General features: G+C 40.8%; 1 protein-coding gene across 3 annotated transcripts in view; it reads right to left on the bottom strand.

Moving 5' to 3' along the window:
* RPTOR (regulatory associated protein of MTOR complex 1) overlaps positions 1-26,447 on the bottom strand; it is a 308,191-nt gene that overhangs the window by 111,569 nt on the left and 170,175 nt on the right. For all 3 annotated transcript variants that reach the window (XM_077833284.1, XM_077833285.1, XM_077833286.1), the window contains exons 8-9: positions 13,393-13,493; positions 12,052-12,196 (exon numbers count right to left, since the gene is read on the bottom strand). In XM_077833284.1, coding sequence (XP_077689410.1) covers positions 12,052-12,196; positions 13,393-13,493 — 246 coding nt within the window. The remainder of the gene's footprint in view (positions 1-12,051; positions 12,197-13,392; positions 13,494-26,447) is intronic.

The following is a 26,447-nucleotide window of genomic DNA, read 5'->3' as shown; positions in this document are numbered from 1 at the left end:
CTGAAATGGCAAGGAATTGATTAGGTGAGACAAACCCAGAGGACCCTAGCCGAGAAAGGCTCCATGTCGCAGAGGAAGGTGTAAATCCCCTAAAGTCTTTGCTATTTTAACCTGGAGGAAATTCCCAGGCAACCAGTTTGATCCTAAGAATGTAAGCAAGACACATCAGCCAGACATTTAGGAAAGAGGATTCTCTGTACCACATCAGCCAGACATTTAGGAAAGAGGATTCTCTGTACCACTTCACATCTCCTGCTGTGGTCAATCTCTGATGCTTCAGAGTAAGGCATCACCCAAATACATTTGAAAAATTGTGCCTCAAGGGAAAAATTCCTTCCTGACACCTGCAGCCAACGGGCTGAAGCCCTGAAGCATGGGATTTGATTATATTTATCTTATTGCAAAGCTTCAAGTCTTATGAGCATGTTAAGGGCAACGTAGTCATGTTCTTCCAAAGGCCTATGAAGGAAGAGGATGAACAGGAAGATTCACAGATTCTAAGGCTAGCTGCCCCAACGAGCACAGGTCATAAAATTTCTCTCAGAAACTGGATTAAAGCATATATTTTAGAAAGATTTCTAATCTCATTTTAAAGATTTCAAGGAAAGGCAAGTCCACCAATTCCCCTGATAAGATGTTCCAATGTTTTATCACCCTTACTGCTAGGAAATTACATCTTATTTCAAGGTTGAATTTGTCCAACTTCAGCTTCCTCCCACTGGATCTTGTTACAGCTTTAACGGTAAGATTGAAAAGCCCCACTCCCACCCCACTTAAAGTCTTTTTCACATGTAATTCCTAGACACAGTGGTCAAGTCACCTCTTTGTCTTCTCTTCGATAAACTGAATAAATCGAGTTCCTTACACTCCACACTGCTAAAGCTAATCCAAGGATTGCATTAGTCTTTTCATCACAGAATTGCACTGAGAGCTCATGTTGAGGTGATTATCTACCTAAGTCACTGGTTTCCAGTACACAGTCTCCCATCCTGCAAGTAATAGCCTGCATTCTTTGTTCCTAGATGTACTTTCTTGCATATGGCTGTATTAACATACATTTTGTTGGATTGTGACCATTTAACCAGGTGATTCAGATCATGAATAGTAACCTGTCCCCATTTTTTACTTGACCACCAATCGTCGTGTCATCTGCAAACTTTACCAACAATGATTTTATATCATTGTCTAGCTTGTTGATAACAATATAAAATAGCATTGGACCAAGTTCCTATTGGACCCTGATAGAAACAGCTCAGCTCATTGATATCACTCATTAACAACTACATTCTGAGATCTGTCAGCGAGACAGGTTTTAATCCATCTAATGTGTGTCCTGTTAGTTCCATATGATTCAAGTTTAATACAAATGTCATGTGGTCCTAAGGGCTTGTCCGCTTGGAGGCAGTGTGTAAATCTACAGCTCACTAAGTCACTGTATGGCCCTGCTACCATGGACTAAAAGTTCGCTTTGAAATAGCGGCTTGTCAAAGTACACCACAGAACTTTTCATGCATGGCAGTCTAGTGTGCTGTAAATTTACATCCCAGTTTGCCGCACACTAAGTCTCCGTGTGGACAAGCACTTAGTCAAATGCCTTGGAGAAATCTAAGTATACTATGTCAATACTGCTGCCTTTATCAACAAGACCTGTAATCTTGATAAATTAATGGGTCTGTTTGACAAGACCTACCTGCAGATTGGCATTCATTGTATTTTTAGCCATTAATTCTTTGTTAACAGGATTCCAAATTAATCATTCCATTATTTTACCTGAGATCAACATCAGGTTAGCCAGTCAATAGTCCTTTGGGCATCCCTTTTATCCTTTTGTAAACGTATGTGCAGACCTCTAATTCTTCAGAATTTCCCCAGTACTCCAAGATTTCTTACAAATTAACATTGGCAGTTGGCTCGGAGAGCCCCTCAGCTAGTTCCTTCACACTCTTGGGTGTAAGTTACCCGGGGTCTGTTGATTTGAAAAAATGTAATAGTAGCGAATGCTGCCTTGCACCCTCCTTTATTACTGGCGATAAAGTTGATATTTCATACACAGCATCATATGAAATGGATACATCCTCCTGCTTCATTCCAAATACAGAACAGCTATCTCTGTTGAACATTTACCAGCTTAGCTGATGTTTTGTCACATGGGCTGCTGTTCTTCTAGGGAAACATTTTCTGAAGCACCTAAGTTCCATTTTAAAAAATGTTAATGGAACTTATGCTCCAAAGTTCCTAAGTCTCTCCTGAAACATGGGATTCATGGCACTTTTGCAATGTTTATCCTCCCACCCTCTTCAAAACTCATTTAATACGTTTCTCAATTTAGCATTTGAACCCAGGCATTTTAAGATGACAGGCTAGGGACTTAAACTGCTGCACCACCACCAAAGAGTTTCTTATACGGTACCTAATTTATTCACGAGACAGAAGCGCTCCTCCATGGCTCATGGGCAAAGCATTAACATCAATAGGCTAAGCAATTTTTCTTGGTCAAGGAACATTTGCAAACGTAGGACTAGAGGTGATAATCAATAAATTGGATTTTAGTTACCTATTCTAACAACTTCTTAACTCTTAATAAACCCCCTGCACTACCAAGCAGAGATGCTACCGGAAGAGCAATTCACTAGGAGATTCCATTCCATTAGCCTAGCCACCAGCTGCTTACAATTAGAAAAATCTACACATTCAGAATGAAGAATTAAAAAGAAAAAAACTACCTTTTTTCCATTGATCCAAAACATGGAATTTGTTTCAATTGCCCCAACCCTGCCAGCCTGCTTCATCAACATTCACCTTCCACTTGGCAACAGGCTACCAATATAATTAAGAGGTAATCGGGAGATAATCAAAACCGCTTCAAGCCACATGCTCAATACATGCCCAGGCTGTAGGCAAAATGGTTACACAGAGCTACTAAGGGAAATATTTATTCCTGGTTGAGGCAGAAGCAAAGTCAATTATTGTAATTATTATATAGAAGGATTCTTTGACTCCAACCAAAGGATGAGTATTTTTAACTGTTGGGGCTGAAAAGAGTCGGGGAGGCCTCCTTAAGAGAAGAGACTCTTGGAGTATGTCTACACTGCAAGAAGAGACCTGCAGCTGGCCCACAAGGGGTTGGGTCTCAGATGCTGGACTCCAGCCTGAGCCCGAAAATCTATACTGCAATTTTTAGCTCTGCAGTCCGAGCCCCATGAGCCCGAGCCAGTTGACCTGCGCTCAGACTCAGTGCCATGGTTTTTTTGGGTTTTTTTTTTTTTTTACTGATGTGTAGATGTAGTTTCAGATATTAAGAGGAGCCATACATAGCGCCTTTGAGATGAACTATTAAGCTATGGTTTACTAGATGAGGATGGAAAGGGTCAGGGGAAGAGACACACAACAGTCTGAAATGTGCTGCTTATAAAGGACACTGTGTAGGTCGTCAGACTGCAGAGACACAGCACTAAGGGCATGTCTAAACTATGGGTCCTACAGTGGCACAGGTATGGTCCTGCAGCTGTGCCCTATAGCACTGTAGGGTAGATGCTTCCTACAGGGACAGAAGGGGGATTTCTGTCAGTGTAGGTAACGCACCACTCCAAGCAGCACTAGCTAGTGGACGGGAGAATTCATCCGATGACACATCCTAGTCTAAGATCAGTTTAACTATGGTGTTCAGGGAGTATGAATTTTTCACACCCTTGAGCATCATAGCCAAGTTGATCTGAATTTTAAGTGCAGACCAGGCCTTATATACGGTCATATACAACGTCATTTCAGGTAAGGAGCACTAATACCCCTATAAAATTTGTCCAGAGCAGCCCTGCAGGGTCAGATCTTGAGAGTTTCGAACACTTTATCAGGAAGAACTATACGGCATTTGAAGACAGATTTTAGCAGATTAAAGCCAAATCTCTTTTTAGTCTTCTAAAAACAGATCATTAAAAATCAATGCAGCCACATCAGCCAATATTATTCAATCTTTCTGAAAAGTGAAATCACCAATATCAAATTTCCATATGGCTGCCTTTTGCAGTCTAGAGAGCTACCAATTAACGTGAACTGCTTCATGGGTGCACTCAATCCAACTACTTACAACACCGCCCCCCGCCCCAAGAACAATGTCTTTGCTGAAACTTTAAAAACATGCAAATGATACTGTTCGGGCGGAAGCCAGCACTGTATTACTTCCAATTGCCAAAGAGACACTAGCAAGTTATTTTCTAATCTTTTACTTGTGTCTTTGTTTAGAGAACGAACCCACTGTGCAGGTAAAAACATATTTCACTAAAAGGGCATTGGAGAGGTCCGGAAAAAGAACGATAAAAGGACATGGTTGATGAAATGTGGGTGGGGAAACCAGAGAATTTAGGTTCTACACCCGGGGGAAATAAAGACCACTAAGGAGAAGAGGTAATGACTGAAGGTTTCAGATTACCAGGAGAGACAGGGAAGGCAGGCAATTTGTAGATACACTCTCTGAACTAATCTTACACCTCAGCACACAAACAGGAAATAAATTGGAGAGCAGCAGGCGGACAGGGATGGGGTCCATTCCCTTCTAGAAATGATTCATGAGAGCCAACCCAGGATAACATTTCCTTCCTTCCTTCGCATCTTATTGGGATTTCTGTTCGCAAAGTGCTTTTGTAGATTAGTTTTCACTGTGTTAGGAACAAAAATGGTTGAATAAGAGCTCAGTATTATGTTTTTTCCCCCTTTTATTGTATTTCCTCACTATCCAAATATCTATTCTTGTTTTCAAATGTCCTGAAGCTATGATGCAATAGCTGCAAGGTGGTCTCCTAAAACAGTTGGGCATTACCACATCTATGTATTATTTGATCTGAAAATATTTTAATTAGATTTCATGTTTTTATACTCTGTTGCCCCTACTTATTCTGTGAATGAGGTAAGTTGATATTGTGCCTCTTAGCAGAGGCAAGTCACCTGCTCTTTACTATATACCATGAAGACTTTGTAGTTGGGCATCTGCCTGATTTACTCTTATAGTTTAAGTTAAAACAGACCTGAGAGAATTAAATGACTGATGGCCTTTGTAATTGCTGGTAGGAGTTAGCTCCCATGTCCACACTGATAAAGATTATAGCAATATTCAACACAAGAACTAGGTGGGTACTGAGCAGGGATGTTAGGTTTTTCAAACCCATTAGATAAGTTAATTGGTTTGATTTGAGAAGTGACTCAACTCCTTTGGGATACAATATTCCCCTATTTTAATGCCCATTCAGCTGCAAAAATGCAAGTGTGGAATGTACTCCCACATTTCACTCAAGGAAACAAGCAAGTTTTCTGTAAAACTGAGAAGCCCATTTTACATTTTTGGACCACGATTTTCAGCTGTAGCTCAATCCAGCCACTATTTTTGTGGGCCTGCATTGTGCACCCCAAATGAATCTCACATTCAAATGTTTCTTAGACAGTAAACTCTGTGGGGCAGGGAATGTATTTATCTTTATGTTTATCTACAGCCCTTCTCCTCAGAACAGAGCCATACTTCAAGGAAGTGGGTTGGAATGGGACTAGGTTAATTTACAGTATCACTTCCCATGATCTGCTGTGGTGCAACCTAATTAAAGAAGTTGGGGTCACTAAAGTTGATGGTTTTCAATAATCTTTTAGAGAGGCAGAAAGAGATGCCCCAGCTTCAAATATTTAGAGGACATACCCCAGTCTTGTCCCTCTTCCAGTGAATTTGGGAAACAGGTATTTTTCAGTTTCTCACTTGTCTGACATTCGGCTCAGTTCATTCAGTCGAAAACTATGCCCAACGGGAAAGAGCATTTGTTTTTATGAAACTGGCAATGGAGGGGGGCATGCCTAGGGAAGAAGTCTACAAGGAAAGCAATCCAACCGTACATAACACCTCCATCTTTACTGATCAGTCAGTCCAACAAGGCACCCTCATTGGAAATACAAAGTAAAGCTATTACTCTGAAGGAATGCAGAAACTGGGGAAAACAGCATGACTCTACATCAAAAAATAAACAAGAAAGGACTCCCTGGATTCTGTCATTAACTCTCCCTCCCTTGAGGGAAGTGCTCATGTGTTTTAACTTCAATTTTGTTTAGAAATGTATTATAAACTTTTAAATAATTTATCCTGATCTCTTCCAACTGCCTTTAGTTTGTGTTTTCTGAGGTGCTCCAAAGTTTGGGCTGTTAAGCAGGGAATGGAAAGCACAGAGCATCTAGCTTTGCTTGAAGACAATTTTATTATGTGAGATAATAAAATGTTCCATGTTGGAAGCCCACAGTAATACTTTACCAACATAAATAGAACACAGAGACCCACCTCAGTATTTCTTCACCCACATGTACTGCAGTAGTTCGCAGATCATGAAGGCAGAACTTATTACATTTAACTTTAATTTTCTGGGCTGAGTCAGTCTGCCTGATGCTTTTAATCCTCACATCTTGTTTTTGGGAAAGAATTACAGAAGTCTCTTATGCTTGTGTTCTCTCTCTGTGGAAACAGCTGGTATTAGACTGCATTCCAGCACCGGAAAAAAGCACTGGGCTCCTTCCTTTTGGAAACAGAGTTGATGATTTTCTGCAGAGCTGCTAAAGGAATCTGAGTTTCAGCCATCTGTGCTCTGGGGACTAACACAAATATACTGGATTCAAACATTTCAGTCTGTACCAGCTACGTGGAACACGTTATTCCCATGCCGAGTTTTTTTTGCAGCTACAACTCCGTAGCATGTCCTATTTGACGGTATTTTCAAATACCAGTCTGAGGTCAGCCCCTCCACAGCGATACTGCAGACACATGGCGCCTGCTCTACGGAAGGCCAGAGGGAAGCAGCTCACACACATGTATTTTAAAAAATATTTAGAGCGATAAAATCTTTGGTAAGGATTTGGGTGCTCATGAAAATGAGGGTCTGATAGTGCTAGTAAGAGGCAGCAATGGGCAACCTTCTTCTTGTCAGCCAATGAATTTCAATCCTGACCTCAACCCATGCCCTACTATAGCAACTCTGGACCTTTCCTGATCAAACTAGGTGGGTGCCTTTCTGATAGGTATTAGAGACTCTAACGATGAGGTGGAGACCAAAATCCTCATGTTTCTGATTGAAACAAGAATCTGCCCAAGCCTATACAGAAGGCTAACACAGAGTAGCCAAATGCCCTCCTAAATCCTTCAGTCATTTTGCTCTTGCTGAGATGTTAAGACTTATCTGTGTTTCAAAAAGAAGAGTCCTTTTTAAATTAATCAGCGAAGAAAATTGCAGACTTGCACCTTTTTTGCAATACTTCCCACAATGTCCAAAGACATTAGAAACTCACCTCACCTGTTGTTGGGATGCTACATTATGGTTTCCTTTTTAGCTAGAATTCCATGCTTGGTATATTTACTGTAGCAATATTTCTATTGTTATTATTAGAAGCACATCTCTGCCACAGCATAATAAAGGTCCCTTGTTTTAATACATGGCCTACATTACACATTGGGAAATTTCTGTCAGTTTACTAAGTTACCTTGATTACAATTTTCTACTGGTGATCACAATGCATAAACTACAATCGATGGCCATGGAGACCCACGTGCAGGCAGGACAAAAACGTTTCTTCCTCCCTGCATACACCACAGACAATTACATCTGGGCTCCCTCTTGAATATCACTACTACTTGTACCACAGTAATGCCAACAGGACTCACCCAAGATCGGTGTCCTGTTGCTCTTGGCATTGTACAAACACAGTAAGAGAAAGTCCCTGCCCTGAAGAGCTTACAGTTTAAGTCGCCGAGAGAGACAGGCTTGGAGTGGTAATAGAGGCACAGAGAAGTTAAGTCACACATTTAGGACCACACAGTGGTCAGTGGCAGAAGCCAGGTTTCTTAACTACCAAGTTCAGTGCCCTATTGAGTGCATCCTAATACTGGCGGACAGTGGACGAAAACTGGCCTCAGAAAAAAAAGCCCAATCTCCTGGTTAGAAGAAGTAATTTGTAAGTCAGAAAGCACTGGTCTACAGAATAAATTAGGAGGGCTGACTTAACTGGTCACAGAGAATTTACTTCCAGATGACTTAGAAGAGAGAGACACTCATATCTGTAGACATTTCCAATGCCATTGGCAGCCTGGTGACTATTTCCAGAAAAGGGTTAATCTATTCAGGATCCTCAAATGATGTGAAAAGTGAGCATGGTATAGAGAAAACCATCAGACAGAAGCACAGACAAAGATATATTCTAAAATATAGGGCAAAATGGTCTACATTTAACTTCTAAAAAGGGACAGCCATAATTATTCATGAGATCAAGTGATGCTCAAGTCAAGTGGAAAAACATTTCACAGCATATGCACATTCCTGCGGTGCACTCATAGCTGAGCAGTACACCATCACGATATTTTGTCAAATGCTTTATGGTTTTCTATCAATGTAACTGTAGCAGAAACAACAAGGCACTGGATCCAGCTCTATACTGATAATTGAAAGGAGAAAAGGGGGAAACTTGAGCACCAAACTCTGTTTTTTGTAGCCCATTTCTGTTAAAACCAGGAACCTGATGGAATTAGAAGCGGCAGGAGATGCTTTCTTTTCTTTCCACTCTTACACTGACTGTGAGGATGTTTCCAGTAACTGAAGCAGAGTGGCAAGGTGTGGTGCAGGGCATCTTTACGGTACAATTGACCAGCATTTCCCAGAAAGCGGGGAGGAGCGAACAGCATGTGCAAAGTTCAGAATCCATTCAGTATATTTTACTATAATCAGTGAATCACTAAAATTACTTATGTTGTCTGTGCGGAAGATAGCCCCAGAGAACATCCTAGTGATCTAAAAGAGTGCATGAGGAGAGGAGATGGTGTGGAGAAAGGGAAGAAAGTATCTGTGAATCAATATTACTTATGCAGTTCCAAAGCCGATTCCTTTTTACAGCTTGCTTGTGTATCCTGTATCTCCCTATGCACTACTAACAAACAGAAGAAAATTTGATTGTGTTTTACATATAATTGCTATTTCATACTTCCCCAATGAGATTGTTTCATCATGTTTCTTCACATCTGAAATGCAAGGTAAATTATAATGCACTTCAGTAGAGCTGGCAGCATTATAGCAATGTAAGTTTTCACAGACAGCTTTCTAAACAATAAAGGCATATGGTAAAGCTATTGCTTCTGTAGCCAGCTAAGTAGTGGGACAGGAACAGTGTTTGGCATGGATTCCATCTTTATCCAGTGACTGGGCATATGAAAAAACGCAGCACAAGAGGTGTCTACAGCGAGGAGGGAGTGGGCCAATCACCCATAATTTCTGGGTGTGAAAGGATGCAGATTAGGTGGGGAGATCAGCATCCCGAGGAAGAGGAATGGAGGAAGGATTTGAACTACTTTGAAATAGCTGGGGAAGCTAACCAGCACAATACCACGAAGGCTTTTAACTACGAAATCAAATGTAAGGGGGTAGAGACACACAATACCTGCCTGCCTCAGCATGGATGTGTGGGAATAGCAGAAAGGCCCCATCACAACACTCACACGGCAACCAACATAACAAGCAAAATAACCATTACTGAGGGCAGGGGGAATCAGAAAACCTTTAAGTCAGGTCTTTGAGGAACACAGATTGATGTGTTGTAGGACTACGTGTCTGAGCTCATCATCCATTTACATATTACAGCAGATCCTAGGGGTTTCAAATCGCTATGGATGACAGCACAGCTGGTGCCCACATTCACAAGCATTCACATTCTGAACTGCCAGGTGCAAAAATCTGTGAAAAGCTCATAGCAGAATGACAACCAGTGTACTCGGCAGTGCACATTTGCATTCTGTCATCCAGTAGGTCTCTATCACCCAGCAATGTAAATTCTGGTTCTTTCCTCCACCACATTTTCTGGGTTAAATTTCCAACAGCTGCAATGATCTGCTTTAATAAAAAAAAAAAACAGATGAAAGGCTTCAGAATACAGCTCTGTGTACGGCCTAGGGAGACTGAACTATCTAGTGAGTTACAGCACGTGACAGCGAGTTTGGACCATGTTCCTTTCCCCCATGCCCTGCAGCTGACATGCTGTGCGACTAAGCCAGCCACTTCTGATGAACCTCGGTACATTCCCTAGTTTACAGGTGGGTTGTAAGACTTAAAGTCTGTGACATGTTAAGAGAGTTGAGAATAAAAGGTGCTATACATGGGCATAGGATTGTTTTTTAATAAAATCTTTAACTAGACAGTACACTAGAGTTTCTCGAACTGCTATGTTGCTGTGCCTCCTCTGGCAAATAAGGAAGAGTCTCCCCGACCTAAATTTTATTTTAAATACCACCTTTGTGAAAGACTATTGAAAATATACATCAAGGAGCTGTCTGTTCATTTCTCCCTTCCTCGGTTGCCACCATCTGGGAGTCAGCAGAAGCAGACATGATGAATGCTTTCCTAAGGAAGCTCTGTTTTTGCTAAATACTAAGTAAAAATGAAAACAATAATAATAGCTCTTATTTAGCACTTTTCATCCACAGATGAAAGGCACTTTACAAAGAAGGTCAATATCATTATCCCCATTTTACAGATGGGGAAACGGAGGCACAGAAGACGTGAATTGCCCATGGTCATCCAGTAGATCAGTGGAAGAGCCAGAAACAGAACGCAGATCTCCTGAGTTCCAGTCCAGCGCTCTATCCACTAGGCCACATTGCCTCCCAGAAGGACTCCAGCAAGAAGCCAGAAGAAGCTCTGATACCCTGATAATGAGCATGGTATAAGTATCTAGATAGATTTGTTTGTATATCTCTGCCCATATAAAAATCCTGCAAAACCTGTAACCACACGTGCATTGTCCTTCTCAGGAGGTTTCCAGGCTCTGCCACACCTTTCAGGTGAGGCAACAATTGGACACAGTCATACAGATGAGCGCTCACTCATTGTGTGGTATGCTACATGTTCTATCCCTTTTGTGCATACAAACATCCTGTTTGCTTTTACACCACACTGACAAGCCAACTTCACTGTGCTGTGTACAATGACAAATCTTTTTCCTCAAAAGTTCCTCCAATTTAAAAGCACATAGGAGCAGCTTTGGCTATAGGTGCCAATGTGCATTTCTCATAATCCCTCCACGTTTTTTATTAATTAAAGCAAATGTGTGTTATCAGTAAACTTCTAATCACTGTCTACTTCTTCCTCCAAATGATTAATTAATGTATTTAACAATGATCCCAATATTGAACTATTAACTTCTCTCCAGTTCTAAGACAAGACATGTAATATGACTTCTGCCACCTCGACCTGTTTTCCCATGACATGACTTTTCACCCTACTCAAACTTTGTTTTCCACTGTAGTCTGATGGAGGGACTTTATCTAAAGCTTTCTGAATATCCAAGTCAGTCAAGCCTATTCAATTAAATTTACCAATTACTTTATTAATTTTTCTGAGATTACAGAGGCATCATTTTCTCTTACAGAAATTGTGTTAGCTTGACCCTATCAGATTACACTTAGCCAAGTTGTGTACAATTCTAGCCTTAATTAGACAGGACTAAGACTTATAAGGAGGACTTTTGTATTCATTCAGCATTTGTTTATTAGTCAGGAATGCATTTAAAAGGCTTTCCATAATGAGAGTCATTTCCATCAATCATCTAAAAAGAAGTAGAGCGCCAGGAAATGAACTCTGTGACAAACCCCACCTCCTTTTACTTTCTATTGTGAAAGTTAAAAGAATTTTTCTGTTAGCCCCAACTATCCCAGGTCTCCCTCTTACAATCACAGCTTTATGCCAGCAAAACAGAAATGTAGCTGATGCTCCGTTGTTTCTCTATTTGGGCTGAAATGTTACTTAGCTGAAGTGGAGCTTTTGCATCAGGGAGTTATAACCGAATTATAGTAATGAGGTATCATACATACAGGGAAGCATTTGGAGATCGGTATTAAGTTGCCACATGCGCTTCCATTTCTGATCCACTGATTTAATCAGAAAAGCGCTGCACAGATTCAGGTGGTAACAGCCTCGTACGACAGCGGCTCTTGAAATCTCCACAAGGCATCTGTTCAAAGCCTTTAAAGCAAGAGGTACCCTGCTAGCAGTGACTTACCACATTGCATGCATATATGTTGGAGGTAGACGTGGGCTGCTGACAGGGGTACAGTTGTAAGACCTCATAATCCTTTCTGCCAACAGGAAGTTACGAAATAAGCTAGCCACCAGCAGATCCTGCCTGAAGAGCTTCTGGAAGAGATCTGCAGAGAGATAATGTGTGACACACAGGTACCTTCACTGATCTGTAAGCAGCATTGTGTACCAGCAGATACACACACATACGCACAACAGAGCTGGTCAATGAATATTTTCCTCCAACAAAAAAACAAACAACCCCCCCCCAGAAAAACAGTAACATCTCTCCTGAGAAGTCATGCTTAGAGCTGGACAAAGTTTTTTGACTAGTTTCTTCATTGAAAAATGCAATAGACCAAAACTATTTGTGAATTTGAAATGAATTCGCCAAACAGTTTCAGCCAGAAAAAAAAATATTCAGGCTAGATTCACAAAACAAAGGACTGGGAGGTGACAGTGGGAGAACCCGCCTTATAACTTTTGGCCCAGTGGCTAAAGGATTCACCTGAGATGTGGAAGACCCAGGTTTGAATTCCTGCTCTGGGGCCAGACATGAACTCAGGTCTTACCCCAATTGAGTGCACTAGCCACCACCAGGTCTCTCTCAGTCTCGCCTGTTGAAGCTATTCCACTTCGTATAAATATTCACTGGAGCAGGGATTTGAACCCAGGTCTCCCCATCCCAGGAGCATGCCCTAACCACGAAGCTACAGAGTCAATCTCATTCTCTCTCTTTGGCCCAATGACTATTTAAGTATTTTATACAAAGCACAATAGTTTCAACAGGAGAGATGCAGAGACACCCACCTCAGAATATCCTATACCTTGGTGGTTAGGGCCCTTGCCTGGGAGATGAGAGACCTAAGTTAAAGTGAATCTAGCCCTTTACAAATGCCCAGAAACAAAACATTTCAGGTTGAACTATACATTTTCTTTGACCCAAAACTGATTTTTTTGACTCACCATTTTTTTTTTTTGGCATTTTCTCATTCAGTTTGACCAGGACTGAATTTATTCTCCAATTTTTCAGAATGGCCAGCAATTGAAAAAATCAATTATTCACCCAGCTCTACACCTACTCTCCCTTCTCTCCACTTAGAAAATGAATACTTTCTGCCTTTCTGTTGTTTTTCCCTTTCCTGGGCATGGACTCTTTCTTCTGGTGTCTCACCTCAGCTCATGTTTTCTCCACCTCTTTTGTTATCAGACGCTCTCTTCTTCCTTGTTTTATTAACCCTTTATCTAACTTCCTTACCCCTCTACTCTGAGCAGGCAGAGTTCCTGGTGAAAACATGGACTGTTAACTGCCAGACAGTCCTACCTCGTGGCAGCACATTCCATGCAATGGTGTCTGTGATTGCTGTAAAGATCCAATTCAGTTCTCCCAGAGGAGTTCTCCTGTCATTCAGTCTGCCAGGAATCCTACAAAAGAGACATTTTTATTAAGTATGTTATTATTTAAATAAATATATATTAGGCCATTCCCAAGGCCACAGGTGTCATTGTACTGTTGCTTTAATTTTATTGAGAGAAGTTGTTTTGTTCCTCCACGTGCAACCTCCTTGATTTCCTTGTTTCAGTAGGAACTTCTTCCACATATCAGTTTACCTCATATTTTGTTCCCTTCTCAAGTTTGCTGCTTTTTGCCTTTCCATCACCTGAACTATACAAATTAATGGAGGACTTAAATGACTGAGATTCTGAACTCCTTTAACAACAGATATGCCTTCTACAGCATTAAGGGAATTTGCTAACAAACCTGCCATGTCGCTGAATATTGGGGGGGGGAGGATGAGACAATTGGGGAGGTACTGGAAATTGGAGGTAAGCAAAATGCAGTACTGATCTTCAAAGAAAGGAGAGAAAAGTGATCCCAAATATTACCATCCTGTAAATCTAACTCCTTTCCCTAGCAAAATGGTGGAACAAATCTGAAGATGATAATGGAATCATAAGCCAAATGGGCTTATCAAGAATGAATATTGCTGTACAAATTTCATTCTATCAAAAAAAGCAGTAATATCTGAATTATCTCAAGAATTGAGATTTTGGATGGAGGACCACGATCAAGAGACAATAAACAATGAGATGAGGTGAGGGACATGTATCTCGAGGGGCACTGCAGGGAGAGGTGCTGTTAGGAACTCCAGAAAGTTTGGTCTTCAGATCAGAACAGCTGTCTGGCTCCATTTTATTCACCACCCAATATTTCTGTTGAAGTATTTAATAAAAAATATGATTAATAATAAAAACTTTGAGCTCATGCTCCAAATAGCGTCTGGATAAGAACTGCTCAGCGTCCACTGGCACAGAAGGATGTTCAATCAGAAAACACAACTTTCCAGGGAGTGACAATCAAAATAAAGGTTTCAGAGCGGTAGCCGTATTAGTCTGTATCAGTAACAAGCAAACAAACAAGGAGGACTTGTGGCACCTTAGAGACTAACACATTTATTTGGGCATAAGCTTTCGTGGGCTAAAACCCACTTCACTGGAGGGTTTTCGCCCATGAAAGCTTATGCCCAAATGAATCACAGTAAAAAGCACATTGCGTTGGAAAATGTGGCCCTACTGTTAAAGATTTATGACGGTAACAGACTTACTTCACAACTCCCTGCTGTTGTAAATGAACTAGAAAGATATTGTCTATCCATGAAGTTGTAAGACCTAGTGAAATTCTCCTCATTATTCCAGACACAACAATTTAAGCACATTGGAGTATGTGTGTGCCTCCTACTGAGGTCATCAAAGTTCACTTATGAGGGGCACATTTTGCTGTTTCTTATTAGTACACCAAATTTTTCCTCCCACTAAGTTCTTTGAAAATTTGTCTCAAGTGAATATGATGCACATCTGTCTATATATTTCTTATGTATCCATCGCTATAGCCTTCAGGTTCCACCATAATAACTATTTGAAAAATATGTCAGGTAAATATTTAAACTTACTAGGTGGCTTCTTATTCCAACAAAAAGGTGTTTCTTTAAGCCAAAGCCTTTCTGATGAGCAGATCAGCATTCCTGGAAAGCAGTAATGGTACCCACTGGACCATCAAGATCGGCACTACTGTGTAAAATTTTAATACAAGTATCATACAAGGACTTGATTGTGAAAGAGACACTCTTCATCACTATCAGAGTTACAGAGCAGAAAGAGATGTTCAATAGTTTCATCTGAAAAACTTCTCCTCTTGAAGATTTTCAGACACACTGCAAAGGTCACCTTGAGAAGCTCCTTCTAGCCAATAAACCATCATCAAACTGCTGTTGAAAGCATGCATTTTGGAGCCCTAGAGTAACACAGAAAACCACACCACAAGCTGAGGCAATGACTTTTACCGCCACTTTGGCTGCATTTGAGCTCTGTTGTCTTTCAGGAATCATTCTGCCTGTTCCACTTAAGACAAATCCAGACATTTAGGGTACAGATTATCTCAAGGAGCAATGCACAACCACCTCAATCTTCCTAGCTATAACTACTTGCTTTCAAAGTAAAATATTCAGTATAAAAATCTTCTGTCCATACTCTTTAATTTTTTAATTTGCTGAAGAGAGCAAAGTCCCTTTCTGTAAAGGGTCAGGGGCACTGCTAATATAATATCGAGGGAGATGATCAAACAGCAGCTATTACCACTGCAGCTGCAAGCTGTTCTCTGGCTTGTGTGGGATGGTGGCATCAGTCCACTTGGTTAACATTCACATCCTCTGGTTCTCCAGCTTTGGGATATGAAGTTCAGTCCCACCTCCATGAACAGGAAGATCTTGTCAGCAATACACACAGGGAGTCTACATCATGGTGTCATGTTAAAAGTGCTGAGGAACCAAATTTTCTATTATATTTTATTTTTGAAAGGAGAAAAAAGAACACTGAACAACTCCTAGCATGGTAGCCTTCCAAACAGTGATCTATTGCCGACACTTCTCCTGTCTTGGGAGACTCACGGAAACTGCAACACAAGCGATTCTCAAAGTTCAGCATTTGGGGTGTAAGAAATCAATTCAAATCTCTGCAAATACTGAAATATGTACACACTGACTCTCTCTCAAGCAAGTAAATCTTAGCGCAGGGTAAGTTTAGTAATTGACAAAGCAGCCCATGATTCCAAAATTAGTTTGCAGGAGATTGTAGCACAGGGAATGTGTATTCTACAAATGTAATGCTGAATTTGATGTACATTCTTTTTAAAGTCTGCTCCCCCCAGAGGTAGAGTTTAGTGGTATGGAACCAAAATATAGCTACAATAGGGCCGAGACCAAATTTTAAACTTTGCATTTGCTACAGTGGAGCCCCTGGTTCTAGCTATACTTAATATTCCTTCACTCCTCAGTGAGTTGACAGGACACGGCTTCCAAAAACACCTTTTTGTCTAGATGGGGACCAGCAGCAAATAGGAGCTTCAAGAAAACTAAAATGATTTGTTACCCTTTACCTCAACCCAAGCCACTGGCACCAATGTCCAGGTTTCTTAAGTTTAGGAATGCGTAGCTCTGCTGCTGAAATTTGCAGATGATACAAAGATTGGTAGAGCGGTAAACAATAATGAGGACAGGGCAGTCATTCAGAACGAACCTGGATTATGTGGTAAGCTGGGACCATTAAAAAAATGTGTAGCCGAATGCAAAATCATACACCTAGGAAGAAAGAATGCAGGCCATACCTAGAGAACGGGTCATACCTAGAGAATGGGCCATACCCTGGAAATCACTAACTCTGAACAAGATTAAGAGCTCACAGTGGACAAACAACTGATGCGGTAGCAAAGAGGACTAATGTGATTCTTGGATATATAAAGAGGGGAGTAGTGAAGAGAAGGGAGGTCATTTTGCCTCTGTCTAGGGCATTGGTGAGACCAGTACTGGAATACTGTGTCCAGTTCTGCTGTGAAGATTTTAAAAAGGACATTGAAAAATTGGAAAGGATGCACAGAAAAATCACAATTTAAGTGATTAAAGGGCTGGAAAAAATATATCACAGTGAGAGTCTTAAAGAGCTCAAGCTGTATAGTTTATCCAAAAAAAGAAAAAGTATCTTGAATGCTGAATGCTGTGTACGAGTACCTTCAAAAAGAGAAAATACCGGGTACCGAACAGCTCTTTAATCTAGCTCAGAAAGGGACAACAAGAATCAATGATTGAAAGTTAAAGCCAGAGAAATTCAAATTAGTAATACATTTTTTTAAACTTTGAGGATGATTAACTACCAGGGAAGTAGTGAATTTTCGATTTCTTCATGTCTTCAAATCAAGACTGGATACTGATTGAGATGCAGGTTTTAATCAGAAAGCTTTTTCAGTGAGCCAGATGCAGCTGCTCACTGGTGGATACCAGTCAACGAAAACTGGCCCAGTGTGTGAAAGCGCTGTCCCAATGTGTGTTTTATGTTTAGAGGAAAGGGAGGGTTCAGGCCTTCTCCCCACAACAACAAAAAGAAGCTCACCATTTCCAGACTCAGCCCTTGGACAGAATGACCTCCTGTTGCAGAGTTACCCAAACTTATCCCATCCATGGACTAAACTGACAAGATGCCAAGAGTTTGAGAGCTGCACTTAAAGTGCAAAATACACTGCAGCCACTCATCTTTAATATGGAAGTGTGGCCTGCAGAAAGTACAGGTCCCAGCGTACAAAGCTCCACGTACAGTCCAAATGACCAGACCACAATTCATGCTACCTAGGACACAAAACCTCCACAGGCTGCACTTCTGGGTTAAAGAGGAGTGGGTGTGGACTGTTATTGGATCCACCCATTGTTCCTCCTCATCGAAACACAAAGCCATTCATACCCAGTTCCCAACCCTCCCATTAGTGCTCAAACCCTGGCTCAGAGCTAACATAGTCGGGCACTCTCCCAGCTAAGCTCCTCTCTATTAAGAAAGTATCAACAGCTATGATAACCAGACTTCAGAAATGTGCAGCCAGCCCAGTAAGATGTGTGAATGGCGAGGTAACAGTCTAGCTTTCCTTCATTAAAGTAAAATGTGCCACAATGTATCTGTTTGTCATGTAATAAAAAGGCAGATGGAGGAAACCCTTGGTGCTTTTCATCTTAAAGCGATACAGCTAAATGCTTTCCTCTTCCATATAAATCTCTGTACAGACAGTATCATACTATTACAGCACAGTAATCACCGCAACCACCCCTGGAACGGATCAATTAGACATCACACACAGATACTCTTTATTCTTTATTAGTTTGTTTTGCATCTTGCTTGAAACATCGGCACTGATCTGGGAGATCTACCTCTCCATAGTGTGGCACAAAATTAGAATTTGCTGTATTAGTCGGAGAACTTGTGTTACTTGGATCTAAAACTGCAACCTACTTCTGCAATATTCTTCTTAACAAATTCTTCATCACAGTACTGACATTTAGCACGAGCAATATTCCATGCCACAGCAAAAAGTCAGTTGTTGTCTCAGCTTCCTTACTGAAGGCAGAAAGTAGCGTCTGCTGACTGCTGAGGTGTAATTTTAATGTGGGTAGCTTGTTTTCCCTTCATTCTGATCCAGGAGGGTACTTAGACAAAAAGCTATTGTGATTCGTTTTGTCGTGACGTTTCAAGTTCGCTTTGTAGTGAGAAAGCGCGATGCATTGCAGATTAGGCACAGGGGTTTGCCACGTTTGCTAGTGAATGCAAAATCTTCCTTCCATTCTGGCTGAAAATTTTGGTTTTCTTCTTCATACTTGCATTTCTTACTTTTCGAAGATGTCATTGTCATCCACAAAATTAACGTAAGGTTAACACTTAAATCTAAAACTATTCAAATGCGACTTGTGAACAGTAAACACAACTGTAGTGTGCAGCATGCAGGGAGATCAGAGCACGTAAGGTCTGCACAGCACTACAGTGACGCGATTTCCTGTTATAACGAGCATGTGCAGCTGAAGCTGGAGCTAAGATGCAACCTGCAGGGCTGAAGCCCCCAGCACCAGCTTGCCTCCTCTTGCAGGGCTGAAGCCCCAAGCAGCAGAGCCCCTCCTCCTGCGGGGCTGAAGCCATGATCACTGGCTCACCCCGCTGCAGGGTGAAACCCTGAGCCTCCGTGCCTGCCCACCCCCGTGGGGCTGAAGCTGCAAGCGCCAACTCACCCTCAGCAGGACTGAAACCCTGCGCCTCTGTGCCCCCCACATGGGGCTGAAGCTGCGAGCACTGGCTCGCTCTGTTGTGGGGTGAAACCCCTCCTCCCCCCACAGGGTGACCCACCGAGCTCCGTGAGCTGCAGCTGAACTGTCGGAGAGCCACATGTGGCTCACAGTTTGGCCACACCTGCAATATTCAATGTTAATTTTCCTCTGAAATAATGACAATAGTTTAATTGGATTGCAGTGTTTGACTCATCTAAAATATTTAGTAAATTTTCACAATGCAGTTATCTAGGTATTTATTTATATGCGCTCATCAGAGAATTGTTTTACCTTAACCTTTTCTGTATGTCAAGAATATTCATAATTTTCATAATCTTATTCTTTATTTTTATATTTAGCAAAAAATCTTGATAGGCTAACCAAGAAGTGCACATGCTTAATCTAAGCAATTGTGTTACTGGAACCTTTGAAAACCCTCCTCTTATCCTCTCTCCCCGGTATGTCACACCTAAAACTTAGACCCTGATCCTACCAACACAAACATGTTTAACTTTAAGCACTGACTTCAGCGAGACTACTCATCTGCTTAAAATTCAGCATGTGAGTATTTGCAGGTTTAGGGCCTTAGATTGTAAACTCTTTGCGGCAGGGACAATATCCTTCTAGGTATTCTGTGAAAATCTAGGGTGCTATAAAATAACTCAAGATAATATCAATCCCATTGAGCCTAGCCTCAAAATAAAAAAAGACCACCCAAAACCAGAGAGGAGTCACAGGCCCAGAAAAAACACCCAACATAATAGACAACCAAAAGCAGAACAGAAGCTAGCCACAACCCACCCCATCCTGCTGCCATTCAAAGTGTCTTCAGATTACTCTTCAATATGTTTTTCTATAATAAAATGAATAATTCCTACATGGTTCACAATCTGTCATTTTAACAAACAAAAATCACTGAACTCTCTCTCACTCCTTGAGTTTAGGAACTACATTACTTTTCCAACTCTACATGATCAGACTCAATACCTCTCAGATTATACATATATCCTTTAGCATGAAGAAAATCATACTGGCAAAATTAGCATACCAAATTGGGCAAACTATCCTCACAGATTCCCCTCATCCACCCCAATCACACTTCCGTAACGCACGTTCAGACTTTAAAAGTCTGGAGACAAAACTAAATGATGCAGCTGAATTTATCATTTGCCTGTTACCAGCCATCTTCAGATCATTCACACGAACATGTAGGAAGAGATCCACAATGTCTGGTGCAGGATTCAGGAGGAGTCTGTCTTCCCTTGTTGTAACTCAGTATTTCTCAAGCTGCTTGATATTAAAAACTTTAAAAAAAAATCTTAGTTTAGTTTGGAATGAGAGAAAAAATATACATCTCTAGAAATCATGTTTGTTAACTGCTGCTGCAGAGGGAACACAAAGGCACATAAGTTCTTTGGTGAAAGTTCCACATAAATATACACTTACATTCCACACAATTCTCGACAATAAAATAGTGAAGTTATATTACTATGGCTGGAATCCAAAAGCATTCCTTGTTCAGGCTCCTTGGTAGGGCAAATATCGATCCTAAGCTACTTGTCTGTCCCTTTAACTTAATTTTCAAAGCAAGTAGAAAGAACTCGTATCAGAGCAGAATTCAGAATATCAAATTTCAGTGCTGATGGGAGAGGCAGAGAGATTTCCAAGAACAACTTCACACCTAATTCTCTTTATTAAATGTGAGATGCACAGAGATGTGTATTTTGGCTGGTGCTCTTAGCTGTGAATGGCAGGCTGAAATAGGAAGTTGCTGCCTGCAGCCATTCCCTAGAAGCAACCTGAGACTTGAATAATCCAGGCTATTCTCTTGAGAAACAGTCTGGGGTTTTATATTTTCTCACTAAAAGGCTTGGCACTGAAAACAATTGCTTGTTAGTAGGGCATAGATTGTGTTGTGGACGTGTTTGCTTTTTAAAGACCTATTTATTTGATAAGAGTAGGTGATAGTCCTGAACATTTACAATGTTAGAAACCTTTGTAAGACTATAACCTCTGTCAGGTATTGTGAAAAAGAATGTCTGCCTGTGAAGGGCAGAGCACTTTACTGGCGAGTGCATGGGATGGGAATCAAAAATTATCTGTCTCTGTTCTGTTCTGACACCCTATGTTACCTTGGTAAATTGTCTCTCCATGTCCCTTAGCTTCCCCAGGCATAAAATGGGGATAAAACTTTTGCCTACCCTCTCCCAGTGTGAAAATTCATTAAGGTCTGCCAGTGCTTTGAAGATGCACATGCTATATAAATGTTTATGTATTATTATTGGGTGAGAAGGTGAACAGGAGGAAGGCAGGTATATAAGTGCTTAGGCAGTATTCTGAATAATGTCTACCTGCACACATACCAGGGCCTTTAGATTTTAAATTGCAGCTATCAAGCATACATTAGAAGGTATTTGACTGCACGGTTATTCTGCATGTTTCACAGAGACTCAATTAAATTTGGAAAAATTAGCAGGATAAATCTTTGCATTAGAAAAATCAGCAATCCTTCTGTTCCTAGATGAGACGTCCTGATCTCCTGTCCTGTGACAGCAGTAAAGATTAAACTGCTTGTGTTGCCTGGATGACAGGCTGAATGATCTGGGGAAAGGGCTTTTATTTGAATACGATCTGATAACAGTCAATCTCATCTTTGCTTGGGAATCAAATTTTAACTTTAGAGGGAGACTGGAGGAGCAATTCTCAACTCTCAGATGGTAAACAAAGATCAATTTGATAATAGGGATAATTAATCAGCCAAAAATTGAATAAGTCCATCACCAACCAACCTTAGAAACTCAATCAACCTACAGTGAAATTCAGCAGCACCAGCCTGTACCCATTACTTATGGGAGCTGATGCCTAATGCTACAGAAAAAAATATGGAATAAAAGGTTGGAGGAAAAGTAAAGCATTTCTTATTTCCTTTCTCACAATTTTACGATAAAATAAAAAACTGACTGCTTACATTAAATAGCCTCATTTCCATCCCCCTTCAGAAATTAGAGTCAGCTTTCATTTTGTTTATTTTTGCAGAGTTCCACTGAATATGCAGATTTTCTTTAGACTTGAGTATCTTAATTGTTTTTCAGATAAAACAATTTGCAGAGATTCTCAGTCTATTTGCTTGCACACTGCAGGACAAGGTCTTTCAAGGCAGTCCTCTGACCACAATATTATAAATGCTTTTTATCTTTTTGGGTATGTGGATACTAAAAGAAACAAACATAGAATGGGCAGGTTTCAGAGTAACAGCCATGCCAGTCTGTATTCGCAAAAAGAACAGGAGGACTTGTGGCACCTTAGAGATTAACCAATTTATTTGAGCATAAGCTTTCGTGAGCCACAGCTCACTTCATCGGATGCATACTGTGGAAAGCGTAGAAGATCTTTTCATAAAAAGACAGCAGAGCTCCACAAAGAGTTTGTCCTGTGTGGGATTTTGTTGCCTTCCTGGTTTCACTTCTCCTGATGTCTTTCATATTATGTTTTGACAATCACTGGAGAGCCCTTGACATCAAGGACCAAACAGATGTCATTTCTAAATCTAGACCAAAAATAAAAAAACAAAAGGGCGGGGGGGACAGGAAGCCATGCTGCCTCAGTTCTTGGCTGGGATTTAACATCTCTACAGTATCCATTAGTTCTTCCATCAACTATTCCTAACAGCCACCTTTACAAAGCCCTAAATCACTGCAGTATATTGTGAAAAGTGCAGACTATGAAATGTCAAGGTCACTGAACTTGTGCCAGATGCCACTGTCAATGTCCTCAGAAATTTAGCAAAATCCTGTGAATCACTTTAATTACAATGGAAACATTTACTTCAAAGGAAGCCAGGTTTCCTCCCTCAGTTGGTAAAAGCTTCACTGCATTAACTTTACTATTGGACATCTAATGTGTATAAAATTGAGATGCACATTAAAATGTATGGCTTACATGTTAGAACAAGATGTTATAGTTAATATTCTCTGATGTGTTCAAAAACAGTGAAAGGGAAAGTTCAAAGTTGGGATGGTTATCCACACCTACGAACTTGCTCCCGCTAGGTCCTCAGTCCCATTCTTACCATTTTCTCCTGCCACTAGTATAACCACTGAGCCCTCTCCTGCCTGTCTTTTAAAATCTGGGGAATGTGGTGAGGCAGCAGGTATGGTAGCTATCTCCACTGGGCTCCGATCACCAATCCTATTTACTAGCTGTCTGGGGCTTCCTTGTTACTTGTGTCTCAAAGAGCATATGTGAGGGGAAGCCCAAAGGCTACACAAGTGCCAGAATCTTGCAGTGTAAATCATTCAGCTAGAAAGATACATCAGTAATTCAATGGTTAGTTCAATCAAAGGGAGCATCTCTCTCATTATCATACAATCATGCGGCTGATACAGAAAGGACACAATTCTAACGGATAAGGCTAACTCCTGAAACCTCACTCACCTCCTTGAGACAATCAACAAAAGAGTTAAAGTTCTGACAGCATTTATCCTGGAACGTTCTAAAACTTTGTCTCTTTGTTTTCAGTCCTGCCATCTATCTTTATTAAGCAATGGAACACTGTTGCCATGAAAACCATCTTGTTGAGTATGATCTTTACTTTGCATACACAATAAGCTTTTGCAGTATACCAGTGCCTGACTCTTTATCTAACAATGGTGATAAAACTAAGTGCTCCATTTCAATAAGAAATGATTCATTGCCAAAGAAAAAAGCCTTCTGGATCATCATTCTTAAAGACAATCTAAAAGTCTTTCCCACCCCTCAACTCAAGTACTAATGAGCCACGTTTGTCAGCTAAGTATGATGACAAATTGTCACTACTATCCTTTGGTTGCCGACATGTTTAAATCTAATATATTTAAAGCCAAATTTTGGGGTCTTCCATTACACTGACTAGAAGGAACTCTGGGACTGTGAACTGCCCAACTTTGGTCCAAAGTTTGTAGTCTTCAAAGGTGAACTATGAAGGTGAAATATAAGAACTATATTTCCTCCTAGGTCAATAATTACTTTCCCCACTGTTGCTCTCTCTCCCTTTCCTACACACCTTGGACTGTTTTTATTCGGTGTGTTCATGACTATTTTAGATTGCAAGGTCTTTGGGTAAAGGACCTCATTGCCTTATAGACCAAGACACAATACTGGTGCCATCAATAATATTTCTTTCCCACACACTGAGATATGCACCTTGCTGGCTATTCCCATGCTGCAAAATAAAACAAAACAACCCAAAACCAATTCTAGCACTGTTTCTTTGACAGAAAATTTTAGAACAGATTACAAAGTCATGCTGTGCATACTATTTAAAAGAATTATGTTTAGTGTAAGCAACAATTTTGTTTATTTAAAAATGGATGAAGCCAGTGCCATTCTTATCAAAACATGGACAGGTCTGATCCTCCTGACGCTTTCAGATGGAATGAAAGACTGTCACTGCTAATGGCTACTGGGAAAAGGTGGCAACTGCTGGATGGAGTTTGCTTTAAATAGATGAGCAAGAACTTGCTGGACATGCCAACCCTCAAGAAAGAAAAGTGATAAAAGCAATTATCTGACTTCAAAAGCAATGGAAGGGAGCTGAGAACAGAGCTTTGTATAGTGAGAACAACAGTTTGATTCTGACAACTGTAAAAGGCCCTTCACGGAATTCTAAGGGGAAAAGTGCGAGTCACATAAAGCCTCGTTCTCCCTTACTGATATGTGGCTAATACATACTGGTATCCAAGGAAGCACACAGCCAGCACCAGGGGAAATGAATTTATACAAAACCAAAGGCTGTTAAAGGGAAGGATGATCATATTCTGAATGCCAAAGTACATGATCAGCTGAACATACGATAAGAGGAAATTAGTGCTCCAAATGTTTGAAACTGAGCTTGTTACAGTTCCAGGACTTTGCTATCAAAATGCCATGCAGAAAAGGTGTCTTCATTCCCTTCTCCTACCAGGTTTCTTGGTGCTCTGCTTCTGTCGAATTTTCCCTAATGGGATGGGGGGGACGGGGAGGAGAAGAAAAAGAAAGAGGGGAAGGGATGAGAGGCTATTTTGAATGTGTTGGGTTTTGTCTTATGTTGAGTGTGTGAATCTCATGCTGATAGACTTCCTGCACTACACCTGCCTTTGTGTAGATTTTCCCCTCACACATCTGCCAATGGGTGCACATCATGTGACCTGGCCACTGTCATCTCAGTCCAGTCCTGGGTCTCTCTTGAGTAGACACCGCTAATCCACAACAAATGGGGTGTTGGTTTGGGATGTCTAAAAATTACTAAGTGTCCCGGACCTACTCATAATTTGAACTGGTATCTCCAGAGATGAAAAACTAAACTACTGTTAACTAACTAATCATACTACTTTGCCTCCGTTCCGATCTACTGTTCTAAAGGCAACTCGGACTAATTAAGATTCTCTGGGCATTTGTTATTTTGTTACTTTACAGCCTGATTTCCACATTTTCCCCAATTACTCACATTCTTTCTGCTGTGCAGTCTCTTGGGGTTTTGTTTTTCCCACTTCATCTCTAAATTAGTTCCTTGTGAATCATTACTCATCTTATCAGTGACTGACAGACACTAATGAATTACTGATTTCCAGCCTGTGACACCCCATAATAGTTATAATGGAAACAAAGGTTATTTTAGTACCAAACTTGTTGTTTCTAGTAATTTTTGTAAAGTGAATTTTGTACTGCTGAAAGGTGCTTGATTGACAGACCTGGAGACTTGAGATCTGTGTTTTCAAACAGCTACAGAACAGGCAGTTGCAAGGCAAGTTATCCTGCTCCCGCCTATGTGACTCAACCCTGATCTGCAGGGACTACATCGAGGGTTTAGAAGACTGTCCATGCCCCACAGAGAATATGGTATGTTTGCTAAGATGTGTAACACAACACTGGGGGCAAGGGAATATGATTCATGTCAATTGTGGTGGGTTTCTTTTACCATGGATATTTGGTCATTACAAATTATTGTAACCATTAACTCATTTCAGACAAAAAACTGAACAGTGATCAGATGAGAGGGACTTCTGCTCACTAATTATCTGTACCAGACACTAACAAATGGCCCCACTGGAAAAAAGCACTCTACGCCATTCTCAGTCCCCTGAGCTTCCCAGGTTTCCTCACATTCTCTATGTTTCTTTTAAAAACTGTATTACTGAGCTCCAGCATTAGTTCCAAAATATGGATTATTTTGGCTCCCTCTCAAAGGATTGGTAATACAAATGCACTGTAGAGGCAGCAATATGCTTATTCATCA

The sequence above is a fragment of the Eretmochelys imbricata genome, chromosome 14, assembly GCF_965152235.1.
Source record: "Eretmochelys imbricata isolate rEreImb1 chromosome 14, rEreImb1.hap1, whole genome shotgun sequence".
Lineage (NCBI taxonomy): Eukaryota > Metazoa > Chordata > Testudines > Cheloniidae > Eretmochelys > Eretmochelys imbricata.
The sequence above is the reverse complement of the archived record's forward strand: the minus strand, read 5'-3'. Positions and strand labels throughout refer to the sequence as shown.